Below are 15,104 nucleotides of genomic sequence, written 5' to 3' on the forward strand. Positions count from 1 at the left end.
CCCTACGGGTTCGAGAATCTGTGGACATCATTGAGACACCTCTCCAATCAATAATCAATAGTGGGACCTGGATGCCCATAATTATTCCCACACATTCAATGAATATCCTTATCAGTTGAACCACGATGTCAAGGATTCAAACAATTTCATATTTCATTCCCTTTATCTCGCGGTATTTTACTTGCCCGAGATTCGATCATCGGTATCACCATATCTAGTTCAATCTCATTACTAGCAAGTACTCTTTACTCTATCATAACACATTATTCACTTGTGTCTAACTCATTAGTCACTTGCTTGCTAGTGATATAAAATGTGTGTTACCTCATCGGGCTCTGAGTATATCCGTCCGCTACACAGATGGAAAAAATTCCACTCTTCATACATACCACCTAACAAGTACTTTCTGAGATACCCAAAGACACCTTTATGATGACCCAGTTACGAAGTGATGTTTGATTCCTTCAAATTATTCTTTCGATAGAGAGGAGTAGCATAATCTCATGATTTAAGGATTTTTATATTTGACATTGGAAAGCTACAACATTGACACGATCGTATTGCTTTGGTCCATCATGTCATTCTCCTAATGATATATGATACCATTGTTAATTGACAACACATGTCTTGTGTTAGGAAACCTTAACCATCATTAACCAACGAACTAGTCTAGTAGAGGCGTACTAGGGACACGGTGTTTCCTACAAACCACACAAGTATTAATGTTTCCGCTTAATATAATTATAGAATGGAGTATAAACATTTATCATGAAAAGGTATCCATAAGGAAAGGGTCCTTATCTTCGTGACGGGGCTTGGAGAAGAAGATGAGCCTTCGTGACGTTCAGGATACGTGTGTGTTAAGCAACACCTTTCCAACATGACCTTACTTCGTGTAACAGAACACACGAGAATACATCTTCGTCTCTTTGTGCCTTGGTTATCTCTAGACCCGAGTTTATTACTTTTTGATAGCCGTTGAGTTGGAAGTAATCATATGTTGATTATCACTTGCTTATTTAGGTTTTGTTCTTGTAAAATAAACATTAGTTTAGTTCCATATTCTTACAAGCCAAATATTTAATTGTTTTAAAAAAATGCTTATTCACCCCTCCCCTTCTAGGTGGCATCATGTCTTGTCATGTAAATGGCCCATCTTCAATTTGCGCTTCATTTCTTGTTTCTTCATTATGTTGATGTATTTGCGATACACATTAGAATCACTCCATATTTGTCTACAAGACATATTTTCCATATGATCAACTACCAATTGACTAATCTTTGGATCACTTATTGAACATCTTCATCATTTTTTTCTTCTTTCAACCCTAAAATCAGCATATGGTTCAACCATTGTCTATGAACAAAACCTTCAAGTAAAACTCAATGCAAACATTAGCCCATAGGAATTGTCATTAATTACCAAAATCACACTGGGGGCTCCATGAACAGTTTCCCCTTAAAATATATTTAAGTATTAGTCTGCGTCGAATACCTTAAAGCATCCATTTTGAACTCATGGTTCAAGCACGGTCGCGTGCTAAAGCGAACATTTGTTTGATATCAATGATTCATGTTTATTTGCTAATACTTCAGAGTTAGAACTCATGGCCGTAATTGAGTCCGAGGTGATTGAAGCGTAGCTACTTCATCATCATCCAGAGAGTACGACCTCCACGAAGAGGATAACCTCAAATATCAGGAGTAGTTGTTATGTTAATTTTGTGTCGTACTTTCCTCAAAAGAACTTTGTAGCATGTGACGGTTTCCCACGACATATTACCATTGCATTGTCTTGTCTACCAAGACATTTTTCAACGTCTATAACATAACTTTATACAATGGCTAGAATCCTCCCCCTTCGCCTATAAATAGTATCATACTTCTCCTAGAAAAGGTTGGAGGAATCTGAGAATAATTTTCAAGGTCCTTGTGATCTGACATTTGTGGTTCACATCTCCTTTTCTATTGTATCCAATCATGTCCATTGTAAAGATGGATCATTTGGTTTGGCTGAGCACCAAACACGGAGGTTGTGGCCAAAAAATCAAGAACCTATTCTTGGAGGTTTGACATGGCCTAGACAGTTAGCTATCTACCTAAGAGCTTCCAAGGTGTAGAAGACCGAGGTTCCCCTGAGCATCCAGAGTGTGGATTGGCTGCGGGGTGGTTCGTACCACACCTATTGAAGATACCCCCATAGTGGTTAGGTGGAGCAGGAGTGTTGCGCTGATAGAGAATAGGGTTTGGTTGCCGGTGGGTCATGGCGGTTGAACCTAGGTTCATGTGTGCATAGCCCCTCCCAACGGAGACGTGGAGCAGACGTCAATGTCTTGAACTCCGGGAAATAAACAGATGTACTTTTCCTCTTTACTTTTCACACATTTACTTTTTTGTTTTCATACTTTGTTTTAATTAATCTACCAAGCGAGTTGAAACATTGCAATTATAGTTTGTCTCTCTTCGCAACTCAAATTGTTTCAACTGCTTCTTGTATACTGCCTATTCTTCAATGTCTATCATTTCTCTAGCAGTACCTCAATCAGCTTTCATTATCACTGTCTTCTTACCGTTGTGCTTCAAAGCACTTATCCGACGTGTATCTATTTGCCAATACATATGTTTATTCCTTTACGTTGCAACTAATTTAATTTGGCGATACTTTTAGATAACTCATATAATCGTAAGTGTTCAATCGTCATACCTTGACATGGCTTTGTCATTGCTTTATATCTCATGTACTCGGCGTGTTGTTTTGGTGTCGTTGCTTTGCATCAACTTTATTAATATTATTATGGCTATGTGGACCGAGAAGTTCCCTTTTTTTCTATAAAAAAAAAGGTGCTTGGTTGGTCTGCAGAAATAGACCAGGTCAAAACCTGAACTGCTGATTCTTGCTTTGCTAAGATGCCTACTAGAGTAAAGATAATAATAGATTGATCAGGAAAGGATGATGGATGAGTACTCCACAAAGACCAAACTAGTACGTAGTATCTAGTAGGCCAAGTCATGCATAGGGATGACAATAACTACTAGTATCTACTGCATAATCTTTGATTCAGCTGCATAATGAAAAATATTCCGGGCAACAATACGGAGACAAATACCGAAACAACCAACTTCACAGAAAAATCATAAGAATGGTTCAACATAAACAAAATATTTTTTTGACGTTTAGTTCCATTAAGGAAGGTTCAAAGCAAAGAAAAGAAAAGAAATGTTAATCCAAATTTGAACTAAAACGGCAAAACTTATTATCACTGTTCTAAAAATCATCCGAGATGCCGATTTATCGGCCGATTTATCGTGAATCGGGTGGTAACCGATAAGATTTTGGCATATCGGCCAGTTTATCGCACCACCGATATTTCAGCCAATTTTCTATATAAGAGCCGATATTTTGCCCGATTTTCACTCTCATGGCCGATATTTCCGCTGATTGTCAGTGAAATTTCAATGACATTTGGTATGGCAGTCGGTATTTTCATCCTATGGTTTTGTAGAATTGTGCATTAGCTTAAATTTTCCATTACTATTGATTCAAATGCAAGGAATCAAGGTAATACTTACGTGCAATGCTTAAATATTATTTTTTGCATAGCATATTATAGAAATTTAGTGTCGAAAATTAGGATTTACAAAAAAGTAAGCCGATAAATGGCTGACCGATAAAATCGATTAATCGACCGATAAGTGATTAATCTTTATTTTAAGACCGATCGATAAGTTAAGATTAACGATTTCTTGAATATTGCTTATTATGGATCACCGGGAGTATATGTTTAAACAACTAAACATGGTACATAATTTATATTGCGTGAAAAAATATATAAACATAAGCAATACAACATACTGGATACACAAATCGTGCAATCCGATACTGCAGGACATTTGCACGAACTGAGTACACTTCTTTGATTTTATCCAACGGCACCTGTGATCTGAAGTCGAAGAACCCTTTACGACGCCATCAGCAAGAGTATATTCATGTAAAAAAGGAATCTTGGTTCCTCTCAAAGATACGAAGGAATCCATTGAAGAAAATAGAATGGATAGAAAGCGAGGAGCTTATGTTCACATGAACCCAGAGAATATCGTTGAAGAAAAAACCTCAATATGGCCCCATGATAGATACTTTTTATTTGATGGGAAGCCATTACTAGTACATCAGAAGTATCTAGCATCTTAGTTAGCACTGACTCTCATTCCACTAGTCGTTCAATACTGATTGTGGATGATGCAAATGTGGATGCGTTCAATTTACACACGGTATAGAGTCTGTGTATTCTTTTTATATAGTGTTAACATGCAAGGGAAATACAAAGAATAACCACACGGTTTGCACAAAACAAAAACTAGAACAGAAATAGTATTAGTACGGTACTACCCCGTGTAATCCCCCTATGCACACAGATAAGGAAACGTTCCATCAGTTGACATCATACTCAATGACAGCAATACAATGTGTACACTCTGGACCCGCATGCATTTTTTGTCTTCTCACCCTAATTTTCAATAGTTCAAGTCAGCATCGAAGACGGGTCTATGCGGTAATGCACATCGTCGTATAATTATGCAGCACGGCGTTGAAGCATAACCCTAAGCTATCTCTCTCTAATCTCTACGCCTCCATAGCCAGGTAGAGTTTGCGGGAAAGGGAGACATGGCTGCCCTGCTCTTTCTAAGCCTTCTTTCATCGCTCTTCTTCCAGTTTTGCTCTTGTGAATCCCCATGGCAGATTATGACCACTGGATCATACATGACACCAGAAGATCATGACAGAATCTTCCTCCTCTCACCAGATAGCACCTTCTCTTGTGGCTTCCATCGAGTTGGAACTAATGCTTTCAATTTCGCCATCTGGTACACCACCGTGAAAACGGTTGTCTGGACGGCAAATCCCTACTCCACGGTGAATGGCTACAGTTCCCCAGTGAACCTCTACGGCTCCAGGATATCGCTGAACAAGGATGGAAACCTGGTCCTGACAGATACCAATGGCTCGACAGTATGGGAAAGCAAGACATCTTCAGGCAAGCACACAATTGTTTCCCTCCTCGACACTGGCAACCTTGTGATCAATGATTCTGGCAATAAAATTGTGTGGCAGAGCTTTGACTCACCAACAGACACCTTGCTCCCTTGGCAGAACCTGAAGAAAGACACAAGGTTAGTCTCTGGTTACCATTACCTGTATTTTGACAACGACAATGTCTTGCGCCTATTGTACGATGGCCCAGAGATTACAAGCATCTATTGGCCAAGTCCAGATTATGATGCACTGGCAAATGGACGCAATAGATATAACAGCACCAGGGTAGCATTTCTCGACGACATGGGTAATTTTGTGTCAAGTGATGGGTTAAACATAGTGGCTTCAGATTCAGGCCCAGGTATCAAGAGGAGGATTACAATTGATAAGGATGGCAATTTCAGAATGTACAGCTTCGATGCATCAACAGGGAGCTGGGTGGTTACAGGGCAGGCTGTAATACAGATGTGCTATGTGCACGGATTATGCGGCAAGAATGGTCTTTGTGACTATTCAGGAGGCCTTAAGTGTAGATGTCCTCCAGAACATGTGATGGTTGATCCTACAGATTGGAACAAGGGATGCAAACCAACATTCACAATTAGTAGCAAGCAACCACATGAGGACTTTACATTTGTTAAGCAACCTCATGCAGACTTCTATGGCTTTGATCTGGGCTCTAACAAATCCATCTCGTTTGAAGCATGTTGGAACATTTGCCTGAGCAGCAGCTCATGTATATCTTTCACATACAAGGGTGGGGATGGTTGGTGTTACACTAAAGACATACTCTACAATGGTCAGGTGTACCCGTATTTCCCTGGAGACAACTACATGAAAGTACCAAAGAGTTTCAACAGTTCAGCATCCTCAATCTCCAGACAAGAAAACCTAACCTGCAGACCCAACGGTTCTGAGATCATGCTAGGATCGGCAAATATGTATGGAGTAAAGAAGGACAACATAAAGTGGATATACTTCTATGTCTTTGCTGCAATATTAGGAGCCCTAGAGTTGCTTGTTATTGTGACAGGGTGGTGTCTTTTTTTCGGAAAGAGTAACATGCCCAAGTCCATGGAGGATGGATACAAGATGATAACAAACCAGTTCAGGCGGTTTACATACAGAGAACTGAGGGAAGCAACTGGAAAGTTCAAAGAAGAGATTGGGAGAGGGGGTGCTGGAATTGTTTATAGAGGAGTACTTGAAGATAAGAGAATAGTGGCAGTAAAGAAACTTACAAATGTTCGACAGGGAGAAGAGGAATTCTGGGCAGAAGTTACTCTAATTGGAAGGATCAATCACATAAATTTGGTCAGGATGATGGGATTTTGCTCCGAAGGGAAAAACAGACTATTAGTTTATGAGTATGTGGAGAATGAGTCACTGGACAAGTACCTCTTTGGTGAGAGAACTACCGAAAGTCTGCTCGGCTGGAGCCAAAGATACAAGATCGCCTTGGGCACAGCAAGGGGTCTTGCTTATCTTCATCATGAATGCCTTGAGTGGATTGTCCACTGTGACGTGAAGCCAGAAAACATACTCCTAACTCGAGATTTCGATGCCAAAATAGCAGACTTCGGACTCGCCAAGCTTGCAAAGCGAGACAGTGCTAGCTTCAATTTCACCCACATGAGAGGCACAATGGGCTACATGGCACCAGAGTGGGCGTTGAACTTGCCGATCAATGCGAAGGTCGATGTTTACAGCTACGGGGTTGTCCTTCTGGAGATTGTGACTGGCACTAGGGTTTCAAGTGGCGTAATTGTCGACGAAACACAAGTGGATTTTCCAGACTTTATCCAGGAGGCCAAGCAGATTCTGGCTACCGAGAGTATCGCTGATCTAGTGGATGCCAAACTGAAGGGGCATTTTGATCAAGAGCAGGCTATTGCAATGGTGAGAATAGCTCTTTCATGCCTTGGAGACAGAAGCAAGAGGCCAACAATGGACAAAATTCTGCAGGCTCTTATGTCATTTGATGATGAAGATGACCATCCTGCCTACTCATATTGACAAGCAAGTGACATGCAAACACTGGACTATGCACTCTGTTTGTTAACTCTGTTAACGTTATAGGCCAAATAGGCATAAGTAGATAATAAGACGCAAAGAGTGAATTGCTGTGCATATTTGCAAGAACCTATTGTAATGATGCACGGATAAATAGTATCCTGGACTGATATGTCCTTACATATCAGCAGCAAGTGTTCTCATGACAGCAACGTTTTCTTTTTCTGAATGAATTTTGGGTAAAATTAGACAGAAAGAGGCAAGCACAATTCAGTAATACATGTCCGGAAACTCTATCAGCGTTGTCAGGTTATGTGCTTTATTTTTACAAACGCCATTTTTATGTATCCAGTCTCTCCATCAAAAGAGAACCACTCCATACGCAAAGCAAAAGAATATATTTACTGCACATTGATGTACAAGGGATCGAAGTCACCTCATCAACCAGCAACTTCTGATGGATTGCATGCGGAAAATCTGTCTGCATGAGCAGTCCTGATGCAGACCTTGTTTGTTACCCTGGCTTTAGTCAGTCCTTAATCATCAAGAGATGTCAATGCCAATTGTATTGTACTAGTAAGAGGAAATAAATTTAACTCGACAAAAAATGACACTAAGTCCATGATAATTTAATTACCACTAGTCCACTACGTTGATAAACTCCTTCCCCATCCACACCGGGGTAAAGGCACCGATGCTACTGCTGGACAGCAACATGAGGACCGACCAAACAAACGCGAAATGGTAATAGTTTGCTCAACCATTGGGGAAAAAGTTCAACGAAAGGGGATTCCCTTTAAGATATAGAAATAGACGTAAATCCTAACTAGGCATGAGTACAGCAGGTAAGCAATTAGTACATGGTTGGAGCTTGGAATGTCAGATACACTGGGAACACGACCAGTCCTGCACACGACAGTACCTGCGAAAATTGACGGGATTGTGCCATTATGATAACAGGATCGATGGGAGTTCTCCACGCGCTCGTACGCGGCGGGAGTTGGCCGGAGCTGAATCAGGCAGAGGGGAATGGCTAATGAGGAGCCGCCAGCGTCAATGGCGGAGGGGAGGGGAGGGGAGGACGCGGAGTTCGGAAGCGGAACGGCGACCGCCGCGGCGAGGAATTTGTTTTCTTGTTTGTTTAATCATGATTCATTCATCATTCATGTGCCGGAGCGAGGAAAGTGGGCATTGGGCTGGGTACGAGCCACTGGGCCTTTTCCATTCGGCAACCTAAGAGCATCTCCAACCGCCTCCCAAAAGCGGCCCCCAAAAGAATTTGGGCCACGCCGGATAAAAAATCATTCCCAACCGCGCGCCCCAAAGGTCTTTTTTGTCCGGCGCGGTTCAATACGGTGTCCGGCGTCCCGAGCCCGTCCCCGCTACACAGGGACGCTCCGGGCACGCCGGACACAACGAGAAGCAAGGCGAAGAGACGCGGACAACAGGTCGAACGCTCAGTCACCTACGTAGCGACGGTGCAGTTGTCGGAAGGGGAACCGTTGCATTGGCAACCGCGTTGATCGACGCGCGAACCACCGGAATGGAGCGCGAACTCCGCGGAAGAGCAACCGCCGCTCTCTTCGACATTTGCGCCGCCGTTCATCCGCGCTCAATAAAATCCCTACGTATGCGCTTTCCGATCTACAACCGGCCGCCATTCATCGAAACCTCTCACAATGAGTGACCTCTCCCAACTTCCATCAGACACCGACAACGAGGGTAAGCCTCCGAGATGGCGCCATTAGTGGAACAGAGTTGCGATGCCTAGCACGGCGATGATTCCCCGCCGCCGCTGGACAGCGCGGAGGAATGGGAGGCTGTGGAGGAGGAGGAGGAGGAGGAGGAGGAGGAGGAGGAAGAAGCTGAGGAGGCGACGGCGGAGGCGAAAGCGAAGGCCAAGGCGAAGGCGCAGCCGGCGAGCACCGTCGACAACGAGGAGGACACAAGTTCAGCCGACACGTCGAACGATACCGCCTCTTCGGAAGAGGTGACGAGCAGGAAGCGTCACCGTGAGGATAAAGTCCCTTAAACACAACACGAAGAAAACACGTCCCCCAAAGAATAAATCCAGCGGACTTTGGAGGCCGCGGCTTGGAGATGCTCTAACTAACATAAGGACGGGTTCTCGCTTCAGGCATCATCAGCCGACGGGTCCCATTTCACACGGGAGAACAGAGTCGACGCCGGCTGTTTACGGAAGGCAAATATGAACATTGCCCGGCGCTTGCAGAACCAGGTACAATCGGTACAACCACTGTTAGAGAATACGCACCACGGAAGGCAAGTAGTAGTAAGATACCGCCAAACAAGATTGGGACAAGATGCCAAAACTATTCGGTGAGACGCCTTTATTTAGGATAGGAAAACTAGGTCAGATGCTTGAGGTAGAGTTGCCAACTTGTTTTGTCGTTCCCACCAGCCAAGCCAAAATTCCTACAACACGAGATCCATATTTAAATAGAGGGATTCGAACCATAAAATATACAGTACTACGAAACTGATACACGATGGCCATCAGATGATCACATGGGTACACGTATGAACAGATAATAATAGTCTCTCCATCCATAAAAAGATGCAAAGGACTGAGCAGCACTGTAATCGGTAGGTCGTTTTCAAAGAAACATTTCCGGGTCAGTGGTCACGGAAAATAGCACATGATCAATATCTATGGGTCATGATACCCCTGTGGGCTGTGGACCATATGTGAAAGCGATATTTGGTGGAATTTTCCTGCCTGGAAAAAAAAGGGAGATCTGTAGGGAACTTACACAGAATGACTGGCCTTTTTTTTATATATAACAGGTATCATTGCCCGGCTTTAAGTTAATAAAGCCTCATTAGTATGAATGACCTATTTCTCTACCTCGACGACCTGATAAATTAGTCAAGATCACAAGTCGAAAGCAGTATAGTGCAGATTCCACCCTAGCACGAGCAGATGCTCAAAGCAGTACAAAGCCAGCCATAATTAGTAGGAGTACATAATACTGGTCACGAAATGGACAGGAACCACTCAAAACAGCCCGCGCTGGATACATAAGAGGGCACACTCCCTGCCATCACCTCCAACAACCAGAAAAAAGATGTCTGGACTCGTCTATCCAATCCTCCTTTCCTTCCTCTCCCTTCTGTTGTGCTCTTGTGCGTCCCCATGGCACACCATGAGCACAGGCACATCTCTGCAAGTAGATCACGAGAAAGTCTTGCTCATCTCACCAGACACTACCTTCTCTTGCGGCTTCTACCCATCCGGAAACGACACGAATACTGCCTTCTACTTCTCTATCTGGTTCACACATTCCACCGACAAGACCGTCGTCTGGACAGCAGATCCTCACTTTCCGGTGAATGGCCAACGCTCCATGATATCCTTGAACCATGACGGCAACTTGGTCCTTACTGATGTCAATGGCTCCACAGCATGGCAGAGCAACACAAGCTGGGGCAAGCAGACAACAGTAGCTCTTCTCGACACCGGGAACCTTGTGATCAACGCCTCGGCTGATAAGATCATATGGCAGAGCTTCGATTCGCCTACCAACACCTTGCTTCCGTCGCAGCATCTGACGAGAGAAAACAGGTTGGCCACTCATTCTGATTATCATGTCCTCTATTTTGACAATGATAACGTCCTGCGGCTCCTGTACAATGGACCAGAGATCACAAGCATATACTGGCCAAGCCCAGATTACAATGCGCTGCAAAATGGTCGGACCAGGTTCAACAGCAGCAAGATAGCAGTCCTGGACCAGGAGGGCAATTTCTTGTCAAGTGATGGGTTCAGAATGATAGCTTCGGATTTAGGTTTGGGGATCAAGAGGAGGATTACCATTGATTATGATGGGAACTTCAGAATGTACAGCTTGAATGCATCAAATGGTAACTGGGCTATTACAGGGGAAGCTGTACAGCAGATGTGCTATGTGCATGGATTGTGTGGAAGGAATGGAATTTGTGAGTACTCGCCACGTCGTGTCAGTTGCACTTGTCCTCCAGGATATAAGATGATTGATCCGGAGAATTGGAACAAAGGCTGCACGCCAACATTCCGCATCGACTGTGGGCAACCATATGAGGAATTTACATTCATCAAGGTTCCTCATGGTGACTTCTATGGCTTTGATCTTACTTCCAATACGTCAATCTCACTCGAAGAATGCACCAAGATTTGCTTGGAGAGCTGCTTGTGCATATCTTTCACATACAAAGGTGGAGAGGGTTTATGTTACACTAAAAATCTGCTCTACAATGGCCAGGTTTTTCCATATTTTCCCGGAGACAACTACTTCAAAGTTCCTAAGAATGTCAGTTCAACATCTTCGGCCTCCAAACATACTGGTATTACGGCCTGCAGCCCAGAGAGATCCAAGGTTATGCTAGTATCTGCATACAGCAAAAACTCTGACAACATAACATGGGCATACTTCTACACCTTTGCTGCTATATTAGGAGCAGTTGAATTGCTTTTTATCATAACAGGATGGTATGTTCTTTTCAAAATGCATAACATGCCCAAGTCCGTGGAGGAAGGTTACAAAATGATAACAAGCCAGTTCAGGAGGTTTACATACCGCGAGTTGGTTGAAGCAACAGGAAAATTCAAAGAAGAGCTCGGGAAAGGTGGCAATGGAGTAGTTTACAGGGGAATACTCGGAGACAAGAAGGTTGTGGCAGTAAAGAAGCTTACAGATGTTAGAAAAGGTGAAGAGGAATTTTGGGCGGAAGTGACTCTAATTGGGAGGATCAATCACATGAATTTGGTAAGAATGTATGGGTTTTGCTCAGAAGGTCAACACAGGTTATTAGTCTACGAGTTTGTGGAGAATGAGTCATTGAACAGATACCTTTTTGATGACAGAGACACTGAAAGACTGCTCTCATGGAGTCAGCGGTTCAAGATTGCGTTGGGGACAGCAAGAGGCCTTGCTTACCTGCATCATGAATGTCTCGAATGGATTGTCCATTGTGATGTAAAGCCAGAAAACATACTGTTGACACGAGAATTCGAAGCCAAGATAGCAGACTTTGGACTATCCAAGCTCTCCAACAGAGATAGTTCTAGCTTAAATTTTACTCATATGAGAGGCACAATGGGTTATATGGCACCAGAATGGGTACTGAATCTGCCAATCGATGCAAAGGTAGATGTTTACAGCTATGGAGTTGTGCTTCTAGAGATTGTCACCGGGAGTAGACTTTCCAGTGAGGTGACAGTAGGCAAAGAAGATATTGACTCATTGCAAATTTCGAGTGGGGAAACAGAAGGCAGAGAAGAGATGGGGTTGATGCAATTTGTTCAGGTGGTGAAACAGATGCTCACTAGTGGGGCTGACCTGGATATAGTGGATGCTAGGCTGAAAGGGCATTTCAATCATGAGCAAGCAACAGTTATGACAAAGATAGCAATTTCATGTCTTGATGAAAGAAGCAAGAGGCCAACAATGGATCAGATTGCCAAAGATCTCATGGTATACGATGATGAAGATTACCATCCTGCATACTTTTGATCACATGTGACCAGAAGCGTGAGTGAATAAAGCTTAGTCTTAAACAATCATGTGATTTTCTAAGTTGTATAGCTTGTAGGCTTGTAGCATGAAATGGAAAGATTAGATCCATCCTCCAGATATTCTACCTTGTGTTACTGAAATTGTGTTTGGTATCATCAGAGGCTGCAAGGCTGGTAAGGAAAATTAGGTGTGCAGTATTTGGCTCTCATATATACGTCATCTTGTTATTACTGTTCTTACATTTGTGAGGGTTCTGGTATAAAATGTTTCTAATGCTGAAAGAGTTAGAAGACAATTAAATGGGTTCTGCAAGTAGTTTCTAGACGTAGATCTGCAATAGAGCAGTATATTATTTTCTTCCACACCAGTTGCTTTTCCTTTACAGTTTCATAAGCCCCATGAATATTTAGCGAATTGAGCAAACAGACAAACACAGAACAATATAATCATTATTGATGAATTTCAGTAAATTCGTCATTCCTTGAAGATAACAAATTAGACAAGCTGAAAGATGAAAGTGGTTTGTGTGGTTCATCACAAAGTGCGTAGTTAACTGTGCCTTCTATCACTTGGTTACAGTGCAGTTACTCATTTAGCAAAGTATTGGCGTATAAAGACAGTATATACCCTTTATCGGAAATAAATTCAGAGGAACATGCCATCCGTATATCGTTTTATCAACTCTTGTGGTTTTCTCTATACAGATAAATACTTCAATTTTCGCCAAAAGCACACAAGAGAAGACAACTGCATTGGGGGAAATCCCTAAATATTCTTTAATAGCAATTTCTTCTATGACTTATTTTGAACCTTATGTACGAAAATTCAGAAGTAAGAATTTAATACAAAAACTATTGAGATGCTAAGCGAAAACTTACTTGCACTTAAGGCACTCTTCTCATGGCAATAATGATTCTTCTTTAACGCCAGATATTCTTGACCTGTTCGATAAATCAAAACTTTCTCCTGGCATGACAGGCGTTCTGCAAAAATATTATTCCAACCTTCCGTGGCTTGAAAAGGCTGCACAGAACTTTCAACGCTGAAATGTGAAATGTTCTAACCATGTTATAACAAAACTGCATCTTCCAGTGAGTCGGGCAATGCTTTCAGGTTCACATGCCATCTCTTTTCTCTCTTTGGAAACAAAGTATGCATCATTCTAATCAGATCTGCAGTACACAATAGTAGTATGAAGAATGGCAGGCATCACTTAAACCGAACTGCTATGCTGCACTATGAGTAGTTCTGTTACTATAAGATCTCCATGCTGATTGGTGTAATTAACGCAAATCTGATGACATAAAAGGCCTAAAGGGACCTTGAGCATTTTTTATTTATTTTTTGAGAATGCGCAGAAGATCTGCATATCTTTCCACTAATTAGAAGGAAACAGCTAGACTTTTACAGATTCTCCATAAGGCCCTCACATATTTATTTTTCTCGGGAAGCATTGAGAATGTAGTCAGAGGCATTAACTTGTTTCACAACAAAAGGTATAGAAGCAGTGCTCCCTTTGACACCCTCATGCCCAGTGGGCCCATGGTAATACCTTATTCATTCCATTTAACTCTTACTAGCTACAACCTCCACTGCATTGTTTGCGAAAGATCAGCTTAAAATTACAGTTCATTGGGAAAGAGCTGCCAGTGCTACGCTCTGCGTCATATAGGAAGCACTAAAGTACACCTGCCAAGCGCGAACATAAAGTGATGAAATTGTCTAGCTACTTTATTGCACCAAGAAGCACCTTAAATGGGATTTCTCAATACATATGAAATTAATTAGCTGGTTTTACTTTCATCTTGGAAAGTCAACCCTGTGGTACCTCAAGACAGCTCAAACCAGTCCAAACAGGAACAAAGCAAGTGGATAACACAAGACTGTAGGTTGTAGTAACACAAATTATGTGAAAAATAGTCAGCGGTACTGACACATGGCCCAGACAATTTCACTATCAAACCTAGTCATATATAACCAGGAGGTACACATGCATCAGGAAGAAAGGACAGCCTGCTATAACTTATAACCATGATTCAAATTTCCATTTGTTTCCAAAGAAATCATATGAAAACCAGTTTGGCCACTAGCTGGACAATATCTGGCCTTTTCTGTTTCAAGACCCAGAATAGAATTACACATTTCTAGTAATCCTGACCAGCATTTGCATGAGTAATAAGTGCTAATCCACCATCTGGAATCAGTGCACTTAAAACGTAGGAAAGTTATATCCTGCCTCCAACTACCCCTAGTCCAACAAAAAATACCCGGTGGAACTTGCTTAGCTTCAAAAGAGATAAGTCGTAGCCAAGTACAATCCTTGACACAATGAACATATTGCATGGCTATGACAGGTAACTGGCAGTACTCAGACACTTGGCCAAATATGCAACCTAACCATTGCATATATAATATAACAGATATTGTCAATTGGGCTCTAACCCACCAGTCATCATATGCTTCAAACATCTGATAGGGTTTCTTACTGGCATCTAAGGTTCACTGCTTTATCCATATTGTTCAAAAAAAGAGAGTTAAAGTCA

At 42.3% G+C, this 15,104-nt stretch overlaps 2 protein-coding genes across 2 annotated transcripts; both read left to right on the top strand.

Moving 5' to 3' along the window:
- Positions 1-4,524: 4,524 nt before the first annotated feature.
- On the top strand, positions 4,525-7,300 carry LOC124659998 (putative receptor protein kinase ZmPK1). Its single transcript, XM_047197799.1, has one exon. It carries the CDS (start codon positions 4,664-4,666, stop codon positions 7,046-7,048), a length of 2,385 nt encoding a protein of 794 aa, XP_047053755.1. The 5' UTR covers positions 4,525-4,663; the 3' UTR covers positions 7,049-7,300.
- A 2,809-nt stretch (positions 7,301-10,109) lies between these two features.
- On the top strand, positions 10,110-12,768 carry LOC124659997 (putative receptor protein kinase ZmPK1). Its single transcript, XM_047197798.1, has one exon. It carries the CDS (start codon positions 10,135-10,137, stop codon positions 12,556-12,558), a length of 2,424 nt encoding a protein of 807 aa, XP_047053754.1. The 5' UTR covers positions 10,110-10,134; the 3' UTR covers positions 12,559-12,768.
- The last annotated feature ends 2,336 nt before the right edge of the window (positions 12,769-15,104 follow it).

This window comes from Lolium rigidum, chromosome 6 (assembly GCF_022539505.1).
Source record: "Lolium rigidum isolate FL_2022 chromosome 6, APGP_CSIRO_Lrig_0.1, whole genome shotgun sequence".
Classification (NCBI taxonomy): Eukaryota; Viridiplantae; Streptophyta; class Magnoliopsida; order Poales; family Poaceae; genus Lolium; species Lolium rigidum.

What these genes read in the sequence shown, in the direction of transcription:
- LOC124659998 (XM_047197799.1), top strand. Translation starts at nt 4,664, where the DNA reads ATGGCTGCCCTGCTCTTTCTAAGCCTTCTTTCATCGCTCTTCTTCCAG.
- LOC124659997 (XM_047197798.1), top strand. Translation starts at nt 10,135, where the DNA reads ATGTCTGGACTCGTCTATCCAATCCTCCTTTCCTTCCTCTCCCTTCTG.